The 21989-nt window shown below is 41.5% G+C and overlaps 1 protein-coding gene and 2 long non-coding RNA genes across 6 annotated transcripts in view; 1 reads left to right on the forward strand and 2 right to left on the reverse strand.

Annotated features, from left to right (window-relative positions):
* Nucleotides 1–1275, reverse strand: part of LOC117939006 — a 2406-nt gene extending 1131 nt beyond the window's left edge. The window contains exon 1 of the long non-coding RNA XR_004655520.1: nucleotides 1050–1275. This is a non-coding gene — a long non-coding RNA (uncharacterized LOC117939006). The remainder of the gene's footprint in view (nucleotides 1–1049) is intronic.
* LOC117939007 overlaps nucleotides 1–3290 on the forward strand; it is a 4159-nt gene extending 869 nt beyond the window's left edge. Inside the window, exons 2-3 of the long non-coding RNA XR_004655521.1 lie at nucleotides 652–657; nucleotides 3280–3290. This is a non-coding gene — a long non-coding RNA (uncharacterized LOC117939007). The remainder of the gene's footprint in view (nucleotides 1–651; nucleotides 658–3279) is intronic.
* Nucleotides 3291–4068: 778 nt separating this feature from the next.
* Nucleotides 4069–21989, reverse strand: part of nav3 (neuron navigator 3) — a 209213-nt gene continuing 191292 nt past the window's right edge. For 3 of the 4 annotated variants that reach the window (XM_034864026.1, XM_034864025.1, XM_034864029.1), the window contains 15 exons: nucleotides 20554–20577; nucleotides 19892–20055; nucleotides 19417–19503; nucleotides 18191–18344; nucleotides 16458–16644; nucleotides 12800–12897; nucleotides 12596–12691; nucleotides 11529–11697; nucleotides 11103–11338; nucleotides 9899–10053; nucleotides 9740–9811; nucleotides 8972–9168; nucleotides 7453–7571; nucleotides 6565–6768; nucleotides 4069–5745 (listed from right to left, as the gene is read on the reverse strand). In XM_034864026.1, coding sequence (XP_034719917.1) covers nucleotides 5626–5745; nucleotides 6565–6768; nucleotides 7453–7571; nucleotides 8972–9168; nucleotides 9740–9811; nucleotides 9899–10053; nucleotides 11103–11338; nucleotides 11529–11697; nucleotides 12596–12691; nucleotides 12800–12897; nucleotides 16458–16644; nucleotides 18191–18344; nucleotides 19417–19503; nucleotides 19892–20055; nucleotides 20554–20577 — 2082 coding nt within the window. In that variant the 3' untranslated portion in view covers nucleotides 4069–5625. The remainder of the gene's footprint in view (nucleotides 5746–6564; nucleotides 6769–7452; nucleotides 7572–8971; nucleotides 9169–9739; nucleotides 9812–9898; nucleotides 10054–11102; nucleotides 11339–11528; nucleotides 11698–12595; nucleotides 12692–12799; nucleotides 12898–16457; nucleotides 16645–18190; nucleotides 18345–19416; nucleotides 19504–19891; nucleotides 20056–20553; nucleotides 20578–21989) is intronic. The other variant, XM_034864027.1, reaches the window with a different exon arrangement.

A 21989-nucleotide genomic window follows, 5' to 3' on the forward strand; every position in this document is an offset into this window, starting at 1 on the left:
ATATATACATATATATATATATATACACATATATATATATATATATATATGTTCAGCTACATTGTTACTACTGTGGTCAGAGATGGTACTCAAGATACTGTGCTCAAGTTAATTTTTCAGATATTTTTACTGTACTTTACTATGTTTTTTGGCGACTTTTTGCTTTTATTCCTTACATTTTAACACGAATATCGACAGAATCAGCTTTAAATACAGTCCTTTTTTTGCATCATCAATATCAAATTGAATCTAATTGGATGGGAACATACACAGACTTCTCACAAAAATCCCACTTGAATTCATATGTTGCTACTCGGTCAGAATCTTATTAACCTAGAATCCAAGTTTCTGTCACAATAAATAAGCTATATGTTTTAGACCTATTGGCAGACATCCATTTAAAATGTAGGCAATGACATACAAAGCGCCTTTTCTCCATGTCCACTGAAGTTTCTCAGCGTGCTCTATAGTAACATGTGTCTGGTCCAGGTAACGCTAGCTTTGTCATTCACAAGGCTACTTTTATACTTTAAGTACATTTCCAAGCCTCTACTTAGATACTTTTACTTGAATTAAGAACTTAAATCAATATTTCTACTTTTACCAGAGTATTTTTTAACACAATTATCTGTACTTCTACTTGAGTACGAGAAGTGAGTACTTTTGCCATCTCTGTGGTTACCCAGAACGTTAGCTACCTAATATTGTTTCAACAGGCAACCCCACACACCGATAAAAGGCAACAGTAGTGGTTAGGTTGAGTACTTGAGTAGTTAGTAAGAATTCTTACCCAGCTTTAACTAATATACAATTGTTACAAAAAGTGAGAAATAAATCGCGTAATTTCAGTTATCTATCGATGTAATAAGACTAACCCAATATTAGAGTTAAACCTCATTTATATAGAATTATACCTACTAGAGTTAACAAAGCAGAAATTATGAATTATTCTGACTAATAGTTAAGATCAGAGGAATGAAAGCTAGCTAACTAGCTAGTTAGCTCAGTAATGTCAGCTAGCTAGCTAGTAGTCAACGTGAGCTACTTACCTTTCTACGGGACAATGAAATACATGACAAGGAAAAAAACGATGTCAAAGAGCACGAACATCCAAAAGTCATACCAGTAGGAGTGTTTCGGTAAAGATATCGTAACTTCTTTAGATTTAAACACTTTAAGGTCTTTTTCTGACTCCGTCACAGGAGTTGCGCCTGGTGCCATCTTTACCGGTAGGCTCGAGCTTCCCGGAAGAGAACATACGTAACGGCATGTAGTCCTTCAAAATAAAATAAAAACCATAGTGTTTAATGTTTCCTTTCTTTCCATTGAAAACAGTCCTCTTGACAGTTTAAAATAAAAGTAACACTCCAGTCTCACTTTCGAATATTGCTAATATATAATGTATAGGCCATTGTTTTTTTTTTGGTTTATTTACATTGTAAACAATAATAATAAAATAATAATTTTTATTTGAATCGCCTTTCATGACACTTCTGGTCACTATACAAACAATCCAACATTGTTAAAATTATATTCATCTCTTAAAAATAAAAAATGTCAGTAAGACATCACCAAAACGTGTTACCCTTTGGGCTAGTCACTCTTCTTATGCGAGTGACATCACATAAATATGTCACCCTGGATAACATTTGTGATATTACATTATGGATTATACTTGACGTAGCTACCAAGATTATTGTCACATTCACAGATACATGTCACATTCACATTATATTTTTGATAACAGCAGCTTAGTTGTCCACTTCTCGGAACAATGACACACTGCTGGTAGATATTGTCTCAATAAGTTTTTATCTTCTAATTTATGACAAATTGACACTCTTTATATCTACTTCCCACCTGTGATGCATTCATCCTCTACTCCATAAACTGGCCAAAACAAACCACACAAACTGGATTAAATTGGACACAGGAAAAAAAGCTCAGCATCTCGGTTGCTCGTGTGACACCAAATACTATTTATTAGGGCTTTACAAAGACTACAAAATCCTCCAGATGAGTTAAATCACTGTCTCTGTCTATTTACATGATATGTTACATACAAATGTACAAAATATAAAACATTTAAGGACAAATGTTTCACCCAAAAAGAAGACAACTTTCTCTTAAACCAGAGTAAATGCTATGGTTTTCAACTGAGATGTAACTGCAAAGTGGTAAGTGTGGAAAAATGACCAGCTGATCATTAACACTATGGTGGACACACCAATAACGGTGTCAACAATCTGCTAGCTCGGAAACTCAGGGCCTACAACAGGAGTGTAGAAGAGGGTGAATTGTGGGAGATCTAAGTTGTAGGTAAGGAGTAACTTGTTACCATGGTAACTAACTGCCCCTTTATCATGCAACTTGCACACCCTTGCAGACACAAGGCTGGCCGAGTTGGCCAGATATATGTGCGAACCATTGGAGGCTTGGCTGCAGACACGTGTGAAGCTGAACACAGGTAGGATTGTCCTGAGGTTATGACAACATAATTTCTTGGTCTATGATGGGCTTTGACTGACCAGTAGCACCTGTTGGGTTGTTGGTAAATGTATACAGTACGGTGTCAGGTCAGCTTCAGTGCCTCGGACAGCTTAGCAAGCCCAACGGTGGCGGTAAGCTTAGGTGAAGATGTCCAGAGAAGAAGTGCATCTAAAGAACAAGCAGCATTCCTAAAGACGGAGAGGATCCAGAGAATATTATGGCAGGAGAGGGGGGATTACTGGAAAAGTGCCCATTTTTTTGTACTCAGTCTGTGATATTAGTGAGTTGAAAACGGTTTCTTACTGTACACCGTATGCCTCCTGCATGGGCAAAACATCCAACCACAACAAGACACACACCTGTTTCTGACAGCGTGTTGAGTTTTTGCATTTCTTTTTTTTCTCTGTTATCAAAGTACAATAATTTACTGCGGGTTAAGCATATTGTAACATCAATAGGGCAGAATGCATTTTTGATTCACTGTGCAAGACTTAAGTATTTACAACCCACCCGACCTCAAAGTGTGCAAAACCAACCCACTCGTTAAACAAAGAGAGGACAATCAAAATTCAAAATGGCTCCCGTCCAATCCACGCATACATAACGGTAAAGGTCTCTTCTCAATGCATTCCCCTTTTAAAAAGCTTTAAAACATGCTAGTCAGGCTAGAAAACCCAAAACAGTTTGGTTGTGCTCCTGTCGGTTTAAGTGAGCCCAGCTCAACTGGGCGAAAAACAACAACTTAAAAATACCACACCCCTCTTTAAATGTTTTTACAATATTGGTCAGTTTTAAATTCAAATACAGCATCAACTCTTTTATACTTCTACCGTCAGAAACGGTCAGAAAGGGCGTTTTGGAGGAAGAGGGAGTCACAAAAAAACAAAAGAGGCTGTTTTTCCAACTACAAGCAGCTTCTTTGACGTAGAAGGAAGCAGATCCTCATCATTATTATCATTCAACATTAGCATCTCTTCTTCTCACTTTAGCCAGTGGGAGCAGAGGATGCCTCCCAAACATTTGCACATTTAAGGCAGTGAGAAAGCACCAGTATCATTGTTCCCTTAGTCAGCTCTTCGGCTGGTCTGGTAAACTTGCATTTCAAAAATACTTTGGATTCTTTTTTTGGTACCTCAGGGATCCCAGTTGGGTGCAGATGCTGAACAAGAGTGCCAGAAAGTTCCAAGCAGGACACTGTCAGCTCATTCAATTCAATATTACAAATACTTTGCTGATTGATTAGCTCAGATTCATATGTGTTGGAGTGAAGGCCTTGGCATCTTTAGAAGTCAGTATACTGCTTTTCTGTTGCTTTCTGAATTTCCATGTGGCAGCAAGCCCCACCGGCTTGGTTCTCCATGTAGGATAACACAAATGTCACAGGATTTCAACTATTTGCAAGTAACTGTGTGCTAACAACTGACGTGAAGAAAGCTTGACAGAGTTGCTGAGTTAAAGTTGTTAATGATTGGACAATCACTGTTCAAGGGAGGAGTTTAACAAGCGGCCGATTGGGACAGTTCTGAGAGGACCCACAGAAGGCGCTGCCTGCTGTATTGTGGTGCATTGTAAGCTATAGAGTGGCAACAGGCTGTAGAGCGTGGAAGGCTAAGAACAACGTAATCTAAGTTGATAACCATGATCGGCTGTGCATTGTGATGTGAAGTCCCGTGTGTATGTGTGGACATTTGGCAGTAAATCAAAGGGAAACATTGGCACTTGTCCATTTAGTTTGTGTCACAGCAGCAATGTGGCTGAATGACACACAACCAATCTGCTTTTCTTGTGCTTGTTGTTGGCATGCAGGTCAGTGAGGAGCGGCTTGGCAGTGCCTGACACTGAGGAGGCTCAGGGCAGGAGACCAGCACCATGAAGCCCGACTGACAGCTGAGCAGAAGGGTAGTGTGCCCTATGTGTGCGTGTTATGTTATGAAAACGTAACTCCAGTAATCCTAGCTGGGTTGTAGAAGGTTTTGCAAATGTCTCAAGTTAACCACATATGATGCCATCATTGAGGTGCAGAATTGTCCTTATGCTCAGAAAAGGCAAAATCACCCTAATATGGTGAATATAGTGCTAAACAAGGAGACGGAATAGTGTCCCTCAGCTCTGAATCCACTCCGATCTAGTAACTTGTGAGGAGCCAGTTCAGATAAATAGCTGGTTGTTGACATTACTGAAGCACACAATCAATCTGATGGACCTGTGATGAAAGAAAATCTGTGTACAGACAGAGAGCCTCCGTTGTGGCCACCAAAGGGCATTACATCACCTAAGAACACTCTTCTCCCCTCCTCTTACTTAACTCTCTCAATAGGTTAGGGTCAGAGTTAAGGGTCCCAGGGTGCTCTAAATAGTGCCTTGCTCAAGGACACTTTGGTAGACTGGATTGTTGGTCACGTGGGGGCTTAAAAGCCAATCAAAGCCTCTGATTAAAGGAAAGGACAGTGTCCTCCTGCTGCCTGTGTGTAAGTGCATGAGTGTATATGTTTGTGTGAGAAGCACCTCTGTAAACAAGGAAATACATAAACAAGAGAACCTGCCACCCCCATTGTAAACATCTGAAGTTATATATCTGGGTTTAACCAAAGAAGAAGGAAAAAAAGAAAATTCCAGTTCAAACTCGTGGCTTTCTCTTTTTTTCGGACACCCAAAGTTTAAATAATGGGCTGACCAGTGGTTCCTCATGTTCGAGCACAAATGTGATTTACTCCTTGGAAGTCAACTTCAGAGGAACTGCTGTTCCTTGTCAGACACATCCTGTCTGCCATACATGAAAAGTTGTTTTTGCAAATGTTACACATCCATTAAAAAAGGACTAGCTGACCTTATTAATGGATTTGTTTCAAATATATTTGTGGATCCCAGTCAGACCACTGTTTATCATTTTCACCGCTGAGGCTGAGAAGTTGGCTACTGCTCTTTAAAACACACAATCATTGGATTTCATATTGCACCATTGTAATGTAAAAAATATGTGTTTTCTGTCAAAGGGTGGGTATTACCATTTTGGATAACAAAACTTTTCCTACACCATACGTCTGTGCACTATACAGGTGTCTGGTAGCAACAGAGGCTCAAAGGTTCCCAGGTTGGAGGGGTCTGCTGTCTCCCAGTGCAACAACGCTTGTGGTCTCATAGTGCAGACTCCAGTGAGGAGTCCAGCTGGTCGTCATGGTGACTGGTGCTGTCGCTGTCGCAGCTCTGTGTGCTGGAGTAGTTAGCTGCCTCCTGTAGCCGTAGCAACATGTTCATCTGAAAACACAACACAAACAAGGAAACGCCTTAATGTCAGAGACAGTGTTTGGAAAACGGTCCAATCCGTACAGTGTCTGCCTGGCTTAATCTACACAGCTGCCTGATCACACAAAGCACTAAACTGATCAAAAAAATCCTATCTAAACCTTGGAAAAACAGTTATGAATCAAACAGGTCTGGTCAAGCGACTGTGCCTGGTCGAAAGTGACACCTTCCTTCCTGTTTGTACCAGTAAAAAACATACTGAGTGAATAAATAGCACGCCACACTTACAACACCTGTTACATAACAAAGTCTAATGACTCACAAACTTTGTCTTTGTACTTCATATGTAGTAAGCAGCACTTTTAAAACTTTGAGGTAAATCCCGACAATAAAACGACAGACCTTCTCATTCCTGCAATTGAGCTAATGGTCTCAATAATGCACAAGTGCTGCTGCATCGGGCGCATTAATTTAAGTGTTCCTAAAATGAGCCTTGGCACACTGTTCGCAAACTGGTCGGTCACTCACTCACTAACTCTATTGAATTTAATCATCTGGTTTGGGTTAGGGTTGATTTGTGGGGGAGGCGTTTATCTCCATAGAACATTCTTTTCTGTTCATATCTTTGGAGTGGTTACATCATTTAGCTCAGACTTCTCCCCTACTGTTTTATTTCTTACATTGGAGTTATTGTAATTCATGATTAAATCCTTCCATGTTTATATAGTCCTTTCATTTTCTTTAATGTTGTTACATGTCTTAAATGCTATCCATACACTAGAAACCTGACCAGAATAATCACTACAATTGTTTAGTGTATGTCTTCCTTACCAGTGGGTCTCCCTCTGTGTCACTCTGAGACACCTGCTTGGATGAGGCTCCCTCCTTGGATGAGCTATAGCCGTCGTATCCCACGTCCTCCGGCCTCAGTTGGAGCAGTGACTGGCCATCCTGCTGCAACGAGGCGGCATTCCATGGATACGTGTCGCTTACCCACTTGGATGGATCCTCCCATGCTGTTCTCTTGCCGTATAGCTGCAGGTATGACAAAGAGGGAGAGGAGGTATGAATGAGGAATGGACATGACCAAATCATATCTGTCCAAACCCTATATCGGTGCCTGAATTTGACAGGGTGAAACTGGATTTATTTTTTCTTAATCAGATTCTGATATTTCTATAAAGGTGCATCCCCAATCACCAGCACTAGTGTTATGCGTACAGGGACAAATAAAGGAATCCAAACTAACCTACTACTGTTATTCATATATGTGCCTCTTGTGATGTGCAGTCCTAAAAATCAGAGAGTGTGGTGACTATCATTACCTTCAGAGTTCCCTTACTCGTCTCATATTATTTAACCAGCTGTGCTAGTAGCGGACTGGTGCATGAAGAAAATGGCCAACTGTAAAAGTAGTATTGGTCACTATATGTACTTAAAGTATCCAAAGTAAAAGTACTCATTATGTTGAATGACACCTTGTTGACCCCTGTAATAACTATAGGTTATAGTCAAATAAATGGTCAAAAGTGCAATATTTCCTTCTGAAATGTAGTAGAGTAGATGTATGCTTATATGACGGAAGTACTTCTTAATTGTAATTCAGTAGAGTAGTTGAGTGAATAAACTTAGTTACTTTCCAACACTATGAGTTTAAATTCTAGTCGCCACTGAGGCTGGTGATCCAGAGAGTGGATTTCCAGTGTTGCCAGGACATACCTGCAGCCCTTCCCTGACAGCCTCCAGCAGGTAGGGCACCAGGGAGTAATTCCACAGGTCAGTGAACCAAACCCTAGAGCCTTCTACATCCATGGGACACGACAAAAAGAGACGGGGACCTATAGGGACAAAAGAGCCTAGGTGATAAGTGTTTTTGGAAAAGAAGGTGGAAAGACCAAAGACACTGAGAAGACTCATATCACATGTCGCAGAAGAGCGGAGGCACAACAACATCTAACATGGTTATGATGTGTGTCCATTGTCAGCTTTCCATTTATTTATATGGGAGCAGTTGTGCAATGTATTCTGGTAGTGTTGGAGGGACTTTGGAAAAGCGGGGCGTCGAGTGGCTGGCTGTACTTTTGCATAAAGTTGAATCCAGCCAACACTATGCAAATGAGGTGCAGCCAGCTCTGCTCGAAGCCTCTCAAAAGCTGACGGAAATCAATGAAACTGACCTTTGTCGACCTAAAACAAAGACCATTTCCGCAACTGTTTGGCTAATATCTTGCATAAAATATTTTCAGAAACATGTTTCGATTAAGTATTTTCGTTGAGCTGCCATTACGGTCAGTTTTCAAATCGGGGAGAAGACAGCCCCATGTGAACTGCATCCATCGCGGTTGTTAGTGATCATTGAAGAGAAACTGGTGGCAACCCCACTAGCGTGCAATGTTAATACAAGTAGCTGGGTAGTGGGGCGTCCCAGCTTTGAAAACAACACGTATGCGGACACTTTAAATTCAAACTATATTTCATGTTTAATTCACTAATATTCTTGCATTGCAAGATCTCCACAGTGCTGTGTCAGTGCTGAAGTATGGTCTGTCTACACCACTTATAATAAATTAATTAATACAAGTAGTTTATGGGAGCCTTTCTCGATACTCAAGGACTTCTTACATGAACAAATAGTAAAAGATAAAAACAGATGCACATCAAAGACCAAACAGAATAACAAAGCAATAAACAACAGACAAATATTATAACATTTCTTTTGAGTATACAAGTTGAAAGAATTAGATTTTGGACGGCATTTAAACGTGAGGAGAAAGTCAGGCTTAAAAACGCTTATCTATTTTGGGATAGGTGAAAACACTCTGGCTTGTTTGTATTTCTTTAACCCAATCACAACGGTCCTGGGCGGCGCTAACCCCAGATGCAGTGATGGTGCCCTTGCAAAATAATGAGACAGCAGAAGGGGATGTCTTAGAGATGCACAGGATGTCAGGCTTTATCCTGTTAAGCCACTGATTGTGACTCATTCACTAAAAATCAAAGACTTGTGTGTTCTGTACTTTACCCAAATCTCTCTTTATATTGCGTCACCTTCCTAAATATGCTTAAAAAAAACTAAGGACATTTAAGATAGGACTAAGAGTAAATTAAAAGCATTGCTGACAAAATTAACACTGCACCATACTGGCTTTGGTATTGGTCTAACGGTACAGAGAGAGAGAGAGAGAGAGAGAGAGAGTGCGTGTGCCTGCGTGCGTGTGTGCTTGAGTGAGTGACTGACCTATGGTGACATCGGAGGAGCTGTGTGCCTCCAGAAAGCCATTGAGGTGCTGCCAGGTCTTGGGGATCCAGTCGATGATCTTAATCAGGTCATTGCTGCGCATGTTCTTATCGATCTCCGTCTCTATCAGCTTCCGCCGCAAGAAGCGCCCCAGGAAACCTTTGACCGGCTCGGTGTGGTTGGTGCACAGCACCCACCTACAACAGGACAAGCGGTCGATAGTAAAACTGAAAGCAGAGAGCTAATAAACACAGCTCAGCACTAAACCACATGTCTCATCAAAGCAACTCAGAAGTTTTGGGCTTACTATTTCACTTCACCATAATATATGTGTAAGTACCCGTCTGGCCCATGATAAGCTTTCCCAAATGACTTTATATTAGCCAAAGACATGCCAAGCAGAAAGGATCCTCAGTCAGACCTTACATTATGGTCTAATGTATTTCCATTTGACCAGGCTAATTATCAAAGCGATGTAATTGCAGCACTCCCCTGTGGAAGAATGCCTTTAGTTTACAGTGATTGAGAAATACTATTTTGATGGAGGACTGAAATCAAACACATTATCTGATAGGGGTAATGATGCAAATCAAATGAAACTACAAGTAATTTCTCTGTGGAACCAGTAATGTGTACAAAGTACATATCTTAGAATATGATGAGTACCTTATAGAAATCACCAACACCATAATATGTTGAGAGACAGTATCAAACAGTGACATTTCTATAGAAGTTTACAAGCTTGTTGTTAAAGTGTGTGTCCCAAACCTGAAGTTGTGGTGCAGCTCGAGGTTAGGAGAGGAGGACACTCCCTGGTTCATGGTCCCAATAACATAAGGGCTGGATAGAGACAAACAGTCAAAATCAACGGGCTTCACTCAAATTTGACTTGACTAGACTTTTTCATATGATGCGTTTTGGACTCACCATTTGTGGTACTTGCAGTTGAGGAAGCCGTTGAATATGTCACTGAGGGAGCCAATGTGGTGGAGGTTGTCTAGAATCACCACAGTGGGGAGCTCTGTGTCTGTCTCCTCAGAGCTGCACTGTTCTGCCAGGGTGGAAAGGTACTGACGCAGGTCCTGGGGAAGAAAGCATCAACACACAGGTTTTCAATCGGATGCAATATAGTTTTCTAGGATTGCTCTGTTGCTGTGGGAAATTCCGCCGAATGACACTCTCTTTGTCCAGATGTCCGTCACCTTGCACTTTCTTTGTGGTGAAATTCTAAACTCCAGTGCGTTTATGAGGATTATGGTTAGCTGCACCTCAGATCTCTGCAAGCTATCTGTCCAATCTGAGTTTTCTGTTGCACGACCAAAACAACTTTTGAGCGTACACATGTTCCACCAAAACATGTTGCCTCTTTAGGCTATTTTGCACAAATATTGTGTGGACTTGCCAGACTCTCCTCCGCAGTGCTGTGGAGAAAGGTCTGGCAGAGCGAGCCTAGATGCAATACAACTACAAATGGGTAAAATTACAATCTCTTTTTGACAACCAAAAACAGCTGCTGGTGATGCATGTCAAATTCTGGAGACCATTATTTAAATAATAGTATAATTTCCTTATGCTAGAGGATGATGAAAAACATCAGAGGAAAATGTAAGGTTGTAGAGTCAGTCCATCAGAATCACACAACTTAAAAATATCTTGTGCAGCATTCCGTTTCAAGGAGTCAGCTGTTCATTTTTTTCCTGTAAGTATACTACATTTTCTTTTAAGCCTTGTTTTTCACTAGCATCCTAATTTATATCACAGTTAGCGCTAGCTGGTTACTTAGCATTTAGCTTAGAAATCTGCTCCAGCTCCACCATCTCATCCAAATATGGACAGTTCTGGCTCCAACAAAACACGATGGCGACAGTCAAAATGCTTCAAAACGGTAGTCCACAAACCAATGGGTGATGTTATGATGGCTACTTCAACTTATTTATATACAGTCTATGAATGCAACCAGGTTTACATCTTTAAAGATCTGTTAGTATGTGTGTTGTCTGGTGAGCTGGTGGTAAAAAGGCATTCGGGTAGATGTAGCCGTCACAAAGAAGAAGCAATACTGTAGGTAAGGCAGACTGGGTGAGAGTGAACACACCAGAAATTCAAAGAGTGTGTAAATTCCACTTCCTACCTTGCTGGAGTTCTGATCCACGTTGAAACTGGCAACGTTGTGCTCGGTCACCTGCTGCCCCATCTGGGAAATGATGTACTCAGCCAGCTTGGCAGCCATGAAGGATTTACCAGTGCCGCTGGGTCCTGAGAGGATGATACGGCGATGCTCCATCAACAGGTTGAGGTACCGCTGGATGATGGGCTTTGGAATCAGCGTGTCAAACACCAGGCTGTCTATACTGTTCTCCCTTACACCTACAGAGGAAGAGAGGAAGGAGGTAGTGAATAGGATGGATAGAAGAATATGAATGTAGTTATATGTTGTATTAGACTGCGGTTCAAGTTAACATGTATTTCTCTATTCTAAACACTATCCTTAAGAATCCAAAGCTTGGTCCTACATCCGTTTTATTCCTGAAATTGAAACATTTCCTTGCTGCCATACCTTTGACGTTGACCTTAATGACATTGTTGTCGCCCACCAGGTAGCCGCAGGGCAGCAGCTCAGGCACTTCGGAGGCGTGGGAGCGAACCACATCGCCCATCCTGTAGCAGACAATGCTGTCTGAGCTGAGACCCAGGCTGGTCAGAGGGTCCACCCGAAACACATATTCCTGCAGGGAGAGAGGGGTTCAAACAAAGAACTGCACTATTGATGATGCTTAAATATAGCCAGGGATTTTTGTTGTCGAACATATTTTGCAATGGACAGTTGTTGTTTGCGTCTGTGGATACAAACAACACGGTTGTTCTATAATGTACAGTTTCTGTAATTGTATATACCTGGCGAAAACACTGAAGAAAAGAGAATATACAAGCAGTAACAGAGATGTTGTGCAGGAGCTTTTAACATTTTTGTCCAAGTTGTGGTTCCCTCCGACGCATCTGTCAAACATTCGGGTGTGCGGCATTTACATTTTTTTTTTTATTGGATTTGTAAGTATGTATTATTCTTTTTTTGTGATACATTTTTTTATTTAAAGACCCAAACAAAAGTGTAAAACATTGGTCCAGATGACCAGACAGAAAAGTACACTACACCCACCGACTACACACTTACGATTAGGCTATTCTAAAGTCAAAAAGTATACCCGACTTTCCAAATCCAGGCAATCAAGTGGAATAAAATGCCTTTAATAAATATGCTGGATGGATACATCATTTGATTTTGATAAGAGCACATGCATTACTCTCTTTTTTTCAATTAGCTTTATCCCAGAAAGCATTTGTATTTAAAATGAACGTCCAGTAATTACTGTTAAAAACCTTAGAATAGGCATCAATTATTTGCAAGAGTATCCATCTGATTAACAGATCCCAAGTTTAACGTACTCTTAAGTTTCTTATAGCTATACAACAATGTAATATACAACACCATTTTGTGTACCTGATGCCTATACTTCCGCTATTCAACCGCCATAAAATACGTGTGCCTTTCCTGCTATGACAAGTCAAATTGTCTATTATGTGCAGTCTACTGTCTATTAAGTAACAACCTGAACCTGTTTTTACCTTGAAGAGGCGTCTGATGACTCCATCCAGAACATCCCACTTGGTTTTCCCACTCACACCTATAGACCCAATCAGGTACGCATGGCTTTGTGTACCCTGAAGGGTTTTCAAAATGATCAAAACAACAGGAGTCAGATTAAATAAAATTACAGTGGTTTGAGCTGGAGGAAAAGATGATTACTGTTGAATTCTTTATCCACTGACCTTGGTGCTGTATGGCCCCCTATTGATGGCAACCACTATTCGCACACTCCGGCCCTCTTTGCGTAGATTGCCCTCGTAGCCATCATCTAGCAGAATATCTGAAAACAGAACTTTCTGTTAGGAAAACACAGACTTTAATCCCTCAGAGCCTTGATTCATTATAAACAAACTCTCACTCTGCCTGGGGGCAAATTAGAGCTGGAAATGGACAAACAGAATCCAAAGTAAAAGATAGCTAATGGGTTTCTTTCATGCGATAATTACTTTTGTATCTAATCTATGTTTTCATTCAGAGAGTTTTCTTGTGAGTGCAGATAATGATAATTTAAGAACAACTGTGTTTGTGAAATTAAATAGAGAAAAATCTAAGGGAAAGGAACAAAGAAATTTTAGAAGAATAAGTCAAGATGGAAAATGATTCAATAGGAAGAGGTGTATTGGATGTGTTTAGTCAGTAGGAGGATGGGGACTGTGACAGCAGTGGGACAAAATCACACAGCTGTTTGAAAAAAATCACTTATGATTTTCATCAACCTGTCAATGTGAAGAAGGAGACACTAACATTACCATGTAGCAACAATTAACACTCCAATAGGCGACCTAGAGTCCCTCCATTTAAATGCAACAGACTAAAGATAATTCTTTTATACGTCAGTCTATCTCATTGCTAAACCAAAGTCAGCACGCTGCTTACTGAGATCTGAATCCAGAGGATATGATGTGATATGCATAATTGTCATGACTGTTTAATGTGTTTTGTACATCTATAAAAAGGGTCATGTGTGTAACTGTATGTTCAACTGGTGTGTAAAGTTCTTTAACGGTACTGCCTAATGGGGTATTCAGACCCGAAAAAGCAATCCGGCGATTAGGAGGAGGGGCAATGTAACGGCCTATTCGTGTGACATCCTATTGTGTTCTTTAACCCCACCAACAAAGCGCAAGTAGTCTTTATATTTCACAATTTCATCAGATCGTTTATAGATTTTGACGTTTCCAATATGCACTTGAAGGCAGCTAGATTTTACAGGAGAGGGAAAAAGACAAGAGACACGCAAGACATGGCGAGTGCTTTGTTGTTGCAGGAGACATTCAGCTATTACACAAACTCACAGGGCAGTTCAGTGCTTGTGTTTTGTTTTTTAACCCTCATAGTGTTTTAAAATTTCCCTGTGGGAGCGATAGAGGCAGTGATGTTTCCTGTTTACTGTACGGGATTATCACACCGCCTCAATCCATAGCTCATAACACTCTGACAAGTCTGATCGCCGGTTACATGATTGGCCACCGCAGCGTGACGTGGGGTTGCGTTTCTCCAACAGTTGAGTCGGTCTCAACCCTTTACCGCACATCCACTGCATTCTTTTGAGTTTCCCCCCCTGCAGCAGCATCCCGCCGCAGCCTAAACACACTACCCCCATTCAAAATCAAGTGAAAGACCTGCTTCTATGCTCAACTGTCGGATGACCGACGCAGTCTGTCTAAACGTGGCCTAAGGATGCAAAATGATTTTGAGTGCTCTCTGACAATAAAATTGATTGTAAGTGGAGTCATGCTTCTGGCAACCTGGAGAATGTAAGTCCAATATTCAATTGCCTTTAGCAAGATTTTTGGTATCAACCAACTCCTGGGAAAACATATGGGGCTATATGTTAGCCAAATGCAACTGTGTTTACTAGCTGGTCATTAACTTTGCTTGTGACTGTCTGTTGTTTAGTGCTGGACAGGTAGTGTAAAGTGGGTTTTCAGAGATATGTCTCTGAAAACTGCTGCCTGCTGCTACCACAAACAAAGCCATTAGAGCTACGAAAGTGATCCGGAACAGTAAGTTACAGGACAGAAAACCCAAACTATGAGCTGAAAGCTACTACAACGCTCTATGGAGCTGAGAGGAACTGCAGTGGCAGGTGAGTGGCAAGCGACAGCTTTCACATACAAGTAATCATGTGATTCCTTGTTGATGTAAAAATATTGATAACAGCTTTAACTGTTAGGGACTACTACACCAACCAAGTGCTTTGGGTTTGGGTTGGGAACTGGAGGGTCTTCGGTTCAAGTACTGTGTGTGGTAACTGGAGAGATGCCACTTCACCTCCTGGGCACTGCCAGGTGCCCTTAAGCAAGGCACCGTACCCCCCCCAACCGATCAGGGCGCTGGTCCAGCACTGGCAGCTCATTCACTCTAACATCTCTCCATTTGTACATGATTAGGTCCTGAGCATGTGTGTGTATTTCAGACCTGTGTGTAGTGATTACTAACAAATTTCCCCACTGGGGATCAATAAACAGAATAAATTATTATTATTAAATAACAAACAATACAAAACTGCCGCAAATAGAAGTTTGACTTATTTGTTAGTTTCCCGCCACCTTTAACCTTTGACCACAGTCACACTGCTAACAACTCCATCATGAGTCTCTCTTCATTATCCTCCATTTTGGAGAGGGAAGAAGGCATTTTGCATTCGGCCGGCTTCCCTTAGCGGAGGGCTCTGTGTTGGGTTGATAACGGCCCGTTGGCCCACTCGTCTTCCCACGCGCCAACGCTCCCGGCTCATCCCTCCATCAATTAATGAGGGCCCGAGTCCGGGGAGAGAGCTGCGCCTTCTATGTTAATTACAGGACAAGTGAGAGGGACAAAACTCTTTAACTTCTTCAGGCAGCGTGTGTGTGTATTTGTGTGTGTGTGTGTGTGTGTGTGTGAGTTTTGCCAGCCCTCGCAGTAGAGAGAGCAGCTATTTCATCATTTCTTGCGGCTCCTCTGAATCACTTCTCTCCGCAAACACAATTCTCACATTTATTGAGGCAAGTGTGGAGAGAGCTAATCCAACTTGATGCCATAGAAGAAGAAAAAAACGCCTGTCCTGAGAGCTGCATCAGACCGTAAAGTGTGTCCCACGGCTTAACTAAAGAGAAAAACATGGCACTGTCAATGCCATATTGAATGGTTTAATTCTTAATAGCTTAATACACCTGCAAAAGGTTTTTGAAGAAGAAAAAAAAATAACCAACTTGTCGTTCTAAAAACTAAAAAGTATTTCTGGGGGGTATTATGTTGAATAATTAGTCCTTATTGGTCAGTGGAAGCATTATTCTTGGTTTGTAAAGACTAGGGTTGGGATGATTTGATTCTTTCACAAAACATTTGTGTTGCAATTCTAAGTATTGCGATTCGATGGTATTGGTTTTTGTTTCCTTCTTTAGAAAATCAAATCTATCACAATATATCATTAGAAATTTCTAAAAAGTAAATGTTTTCTAGAAAGAATGTACATCACATATAGGTCAGTCAGTCAGTCGGACTTTTATATTATTTGTAAAGAAGTCCAGAACGCAGATTTTTGGCACTCTCTGCTTTTGCTCTGTTGCTGGAAACGGATATGATGTTGCCGCCGTCAGCGGTACCGTATGAACAGAAAATATTTAAATAAAAAAAATAAAAAATGATTCTAGGGAAAACAAAAAAGAAAAAGAAATCACAGTCCATACAATTTTTTTAACCCCCCGCAGTGAAGACATAAAGTCTATTTCACTCAACTCTCCCACTCTCCCACTTCCTGCTCTCAATTCTCAGAAACACCTGCCGGCTGCTGACACCGATGTACACAAACACATCCGACTGACACGCCAGAGACACCACAGCTGACACTGAACTTACCTGACATGATGGTGTCCGTGATGTTGAGGTTGTTGAGCGAAAGCCCCAAGGACTGACGGGAGGAGGATGAGGACGTACTGGAGGTCTCGGAGGGCGGTCGGGCCGTCTTGACGGGCGTGGCTGTTGGCGTTGCGTTACCGCTGGACTTGAGGCGATCGTTCTCTGCTTTCAGCGCCTCAATCTCATTCTGTTTAGTGACAAAAGAATGAAAATCAGACAAAATGCCTCATTCATTTCAAGATTATGCATCGCTTCTATTGGACTCCTGCCAGATCCCGTCAGTTTAGGACAGCCAATTACTTCATGTCCTATGGTCCTAAGCCCTGAATTTGGACTGGGATTCGTGATAACCTGTATGTCGGCTTGCTGTGACCCAGGTTCTATTCAGCCCAAGATTATTAAGTCTTGGAGATGGGTCAGTCATAAGTGGGATGGATAAACACATAAGAAGCTGGGTCCAGACTAGTTTAGACTAATAGTTAATAGTGACAGTGATAGTAATTTATGCCTATACTGGAAAATGGGGAAAGTACCTGAGCTTTCTGGAGGGCTCCTGAGAAGCTTTGTGCTGGGGAGAGACGTGTATTATGGTGTAGTCATTTATATATATAAATACATTTATATTTATTTGGTTTATGGCTATTCGTCTATTTTGATACTATTTTGTTGGTCTTAAATACGGTAGTTACTGTTTCATCTTTTCTTGATTTTTGTCTGGGTGGGTGGTGATAACGAAGAGGAGTGTTCATGTTACAAATTGTATGATTTGTATGAAAAATTAAAACTGTTAATTGGAAGAAAAAAAATGAGACAAACCTGCCGGCCTCTGTTGTTATTCTGAATGAGTATTATTGGAATTATGGTTTGTAAGCAGCTTTTTGATTCAGATTTTTAAGGCTCTCTTTGTACAGAAGGTCTCAGATAAGGAGCCTGACATGATCCTCCAGATCTGAACCGAGACTATAGGACGGAGGACTACAGACGGGGACATCCGCATCAACAAAGATCCACTTAACCGCAACACTATGGTGATGTTCTTTGAACGTAAGCTCCTTTTAGGAATATGAAATGACGCAGCAGATTATCTTTTAAACTGATGGGTCAATGGGAATGTTCTAAATAAATCAGATAAGTGTATTTGCAGGGAGAAAAATATCACTTGTATTTTTTTTATCCTGATTCATGGCCGATTGTAATAAAGTAAGTAATTTATTAATTGACAGTTTTGGAGGTGATACAGCATGCTGGCTCAGTGTAACTTGTGATAGCTGGAAAGCCACAGTGTCCTATATTCTCCTAGTTTTATGTTTTTTTGCATTACTTTTTCTCCATGTGGTGCCTCATTAAAGAAATTCTTAGTTGACTAACACTCAATTGATTCTGTCGACTAATTGATTTGTTGATTTAATCGAGAGCTCTGGAGAACTAAGTTTCTCCAGCAAGAATTGTGCAAAAGCACCACTTTAAATCTTCTGCTTACCAGAGATGGGTAGAAGTTATTTGGCAAAAAGTTTTCAGCATGAGAAAAAGCATAAAACATGACTAATCCACTAAGAGGGGATATTGCTATTAAGAAGACAGGTATAAACATGACTTAAGACTTCTTCATGTTTGGCAGAAGTGATATTCTTTACTATCATGACCTCCAGTTTGATCTTTTCAAACATAAATGGATGCCCACAGGTCAGTCAGCAGGCACTTGACCTGCATTCAGCCGGAGTGTGTTACCACACCTGCATGCGGTTCATGGCTTCTCGTATCTGGTCCAGGTGGTGGGCGGAGCTGAGTGCCTCCAGGCGGATGTCCGTCAACTTAAGCTCCTTCTCCCTCAGCTCGTTCTTCAGCTGGAGGATGGTTTCGGCCTCAGCCTCGGTGCATTCGCACAGCCTGCAACCAGGGTTACACACAGGGAGGAGGAGGGGAGGGGGGGGTCACCAAACACACACACACAATCTTAAAGAGAAAAAAATGCACACTGAAAGGAAACTAGAGAGCTGAAGTTCAGAGGGGAGCTGGAGTCGGTGGTGAAAACACAGGCAGTTACAACATGGAAGTGACTGGGGAAACTGGGACATTTGGGACAGCAAATCCATTCCCATTTACAACACTCCCCATTGACTAACAATGCATTGATCACACAGTAAACACCTATAGAATAAATGTTGGTGGTGCGGTAGTAGCCCATTCATCATGGGGCGGCTGGGGCTCAGTGGTAAAGCGGTTGCCTGCCAATCGGAAGTTTGGTTTAATCCCTTGCCCTGCAGTCCCATGTTGAAGTGTCCTTGGGCAAGACGCTGAACCCCAAGTTGCCCCTGTTGCTGCGCGTTGGAGTGTGAATGTTTGTGAGTGTTTATCTGATGAGCAGGTGGCACCTTGTACGGCAGCCTCGGCCACAGTGTATGAACGTGTGTGAACGGTGAGTGTTTCCTGTATGATGTAAAAAGCGCTTTGAGTAGTCGTTAAGACTAGAAAAGGCGCTATATAAATTCAGCACATTTACATCATGATTCAATTATTTGCAGAATAAACATGCAGTCTGACACATTAATAGAGTTAGATGAAATGCTATTTTGCTATGTCAAACACATGACAACAATGTGTCACGTGTTTAATTCCATAATTGACAAGTCTGCATGCTCTGTTTAAAAAAAAAAAAGTAAATTATCTTACCAACTGTCACACAGCACAAAGCAGATGTGTATAGTACATGCTTGTTGCTGGTTGGCAACATGGCCACATGAGCCAATTTGTTCTGGTATGTGCTTGTCCTTTTCATCCTTTAGTCAGCCTACTGTTACAACCAGACACTTCAGAGGTCCTGGTTCAGTTTGTGAACCAGAGACATCATCACCTCCTACATGCCGAGGTGTTTACGGCACTAAGATGCAGAATAAAGTCACACAAACACACCCCACTGCACACACGCTCCCCTGGGAGCATGCCACACAGTGCCTATTACCGAGATCTGTGCTTGTAGACCACATGACCGTTTTGCCTTTTCTTTGGCGTCCAAATGGGAGAGGACTTGCTATCGCAAACGCACTTGCTAGAGCAGGAGAGACGTTAAAGAAAAGAATGAATAGAGAGGACGGAAAAGAGGCAAAAGAAAGTTGTGGTAATGGTTAACAAACATTTGTGAAAACAAAAAAATAACTACTGTTTGAAAGATGTACAAGGGGAGAGAACTACCTGTGTGTCTGTGTTTATATATATATATATATATATATATATATATATATATATATATATATATATATATATATATATATATATATATATATATATATATATATATATATATATATATATATATATATATAGAGAGAAAGAGAGAGAGAGAGAGAGACACAGACACAGACACAGACACACACACACACACACACACACACACACACACACCCACACACAGAGTATGTATGTGTGTAAAAACTCACTCTGTGGTGGAGGGTGAAGAATGCAGCGTGGCGATGCTGCCTAGCCTGTTGTCATGCTGCAGTTTGGGCGAGGACGGCAGCGAGTCGGTCATCTCCTCCATCTCGTCGTGGGACTGGGATTTGGTTTTCTTCTTGCTGAACGCCTGCTTGAAGGAGCTGCGCAACTGTAAGACAGATAACACAAATATACACAGGCAAAGACGTCAGTATCGCCATCCATTAACCTCTTCAATCATATCATGTCAGTTCCCAAGAGATAAGCTCTGGTGACATAACATCCTGCCAGATCAGGAAGTCACTGTGTGTTGTTCCCAAGCACATGGTCACTGTCTGGTTAAAAAAGGTAAAAAGGGAGGCAAAAAGCAAGGCCGTAAGTAGAGATGAAAATGAGAGGAGGGGGAAGGGAGGAGCAGGCTTTTTAATGTACCTAAAAATGAAGGCTAAACAGGCAATCAAAATGAACAAGGGATGAGGAAAAGATGGAGGGAGGAACAAGGGGACGATTGCCGTATCCATGCCGACGTTTCCAGAAAAGGGAGAGAAGAAATTGCTCTGAGAGTGGAAAAAAAGAAAAACAGATGAAGGAGCAAAGAGAGGAAAGGATAGGGAGGATGGGGAATAACCACAGCACACACACGGAAGACACTCCGGAAGCCACTGACCTGAGCCGGGATGGTATCAGCCACCTGAAGACGCAGAACACACCCAACGTTAAGCCACGCAAACACACACTCATTACTGAGCACTTTGCTCTAAGCAAATACAGGTAGTGCTGTTGCGAAGGTTGATGATAATGAAGATGATTTCTATGAATGATTACGTTCAGAGCATCCCAATGTATCGTTCTGTTATCTGATTGAGATATACACAGCCGTGTTTATGGGTGTCCACAACCAGGCAAAGATACGGGTAGGTTCCCATGCTAAGAAAACATGTTTTCCATATGGGTTATTTAGTGCATTTTGTGTACAAGACCTGCAATATAAGTACAGTATGTGGAACCAGACAAGCTTGCACGGTTATAAACATGTAGTACAAGACATTACATGGTATCAACAGGACCCAAATCATGCTAAAAAGAACAAACAAACAGCACATTCATTCAATATTAGTACACGTTAATACACTTTAAACATTTTACAACACCGCCCAGTGCATTCTGGGAGAGGCTCCAGGCCCCCTGCTAACCTCAGCAGGAGAAGCAGCTATGGAAAATGAACATATATCATTCTGGCAGATTTTTACACACGTCATGTCATGTTAGTGTTAAAGGTTGAGCCTTCTATGGACAGCCCTGATGTTCACTTGTGTTTGCAGTTATGAGTATGCTAAAAAATGTCATCATGGGGACTTTTTTTAACACCTTCTACAGTGAAGTCTGTGTCCTGCTTTAGGCTGCTTGAGCAGGACCAGATGTTTGCTGGTATAAAGTCCTTGCCTTACTGAAGGGCACCCTACCTACCATGACCTGATGCTTTCCTGCTCTCTCTTCACTCCCCTCTCAGTAACCTCAGTTCAACCCTATCAGTGTCTCTACTCGTGTGTGTACCAAGGCAGGATTTATGCAAATTAATAATTAATCGCTGCTTAAATAAGCGATGGATTTGTATTCATGAGCTGACTTGAATTTGTTTAGGAGGGTCTCACTTAACATAGCAGGCTAGGGTGTCACTCTCAGTGATGAACTTTTGGGCTGTTTGCATGCATTTCATTTCAAGGGCAGGCGTTCTGCATCGCAGCAGAGAGTGAACACTGGCTCTGGCTCTGCGCTCTTTGGCTGAGACGGAACTTCTAATATGTCATCTGGCTGACTCAGGGGGCTGCAGCAAAATAACAGCTCTCCAGCCAGGGACTCTGAGCTGCTATTGTAGAGTTAAGCAAAGTGCAGAAAAATCGGAGTAAGGGGAAAGAGAGAGAGCTTGTTAGTTGTGCCTTTTTTGATAATTGGCTTTTTTGTGTAGATTTGTGGCTATTTGGGGATATAGACCTCAGTAGAAAGTGAACCACAAAGCAGGTGCTAGTACATGTTAGACACTTAAGACAACCAAAGAGAGAATGCTCTGCCTTCAATAGGAAAAGTGTTTAACAGTCCTGGATT

Source organism: Etheostoma cragini, chromosome 23 (assembly GCF_013103735.1).
Source record: "Etheostoma cragini isolate CJK2018 chromosome 23, CSU_Ecrag_1.0, whole genome shotgun sequence".
NCBI lineage: Eukaryota > Metazoa > Chordata > Actinopteri > Perciformes > Percidae > Etheostoma > Etheostoma cragini.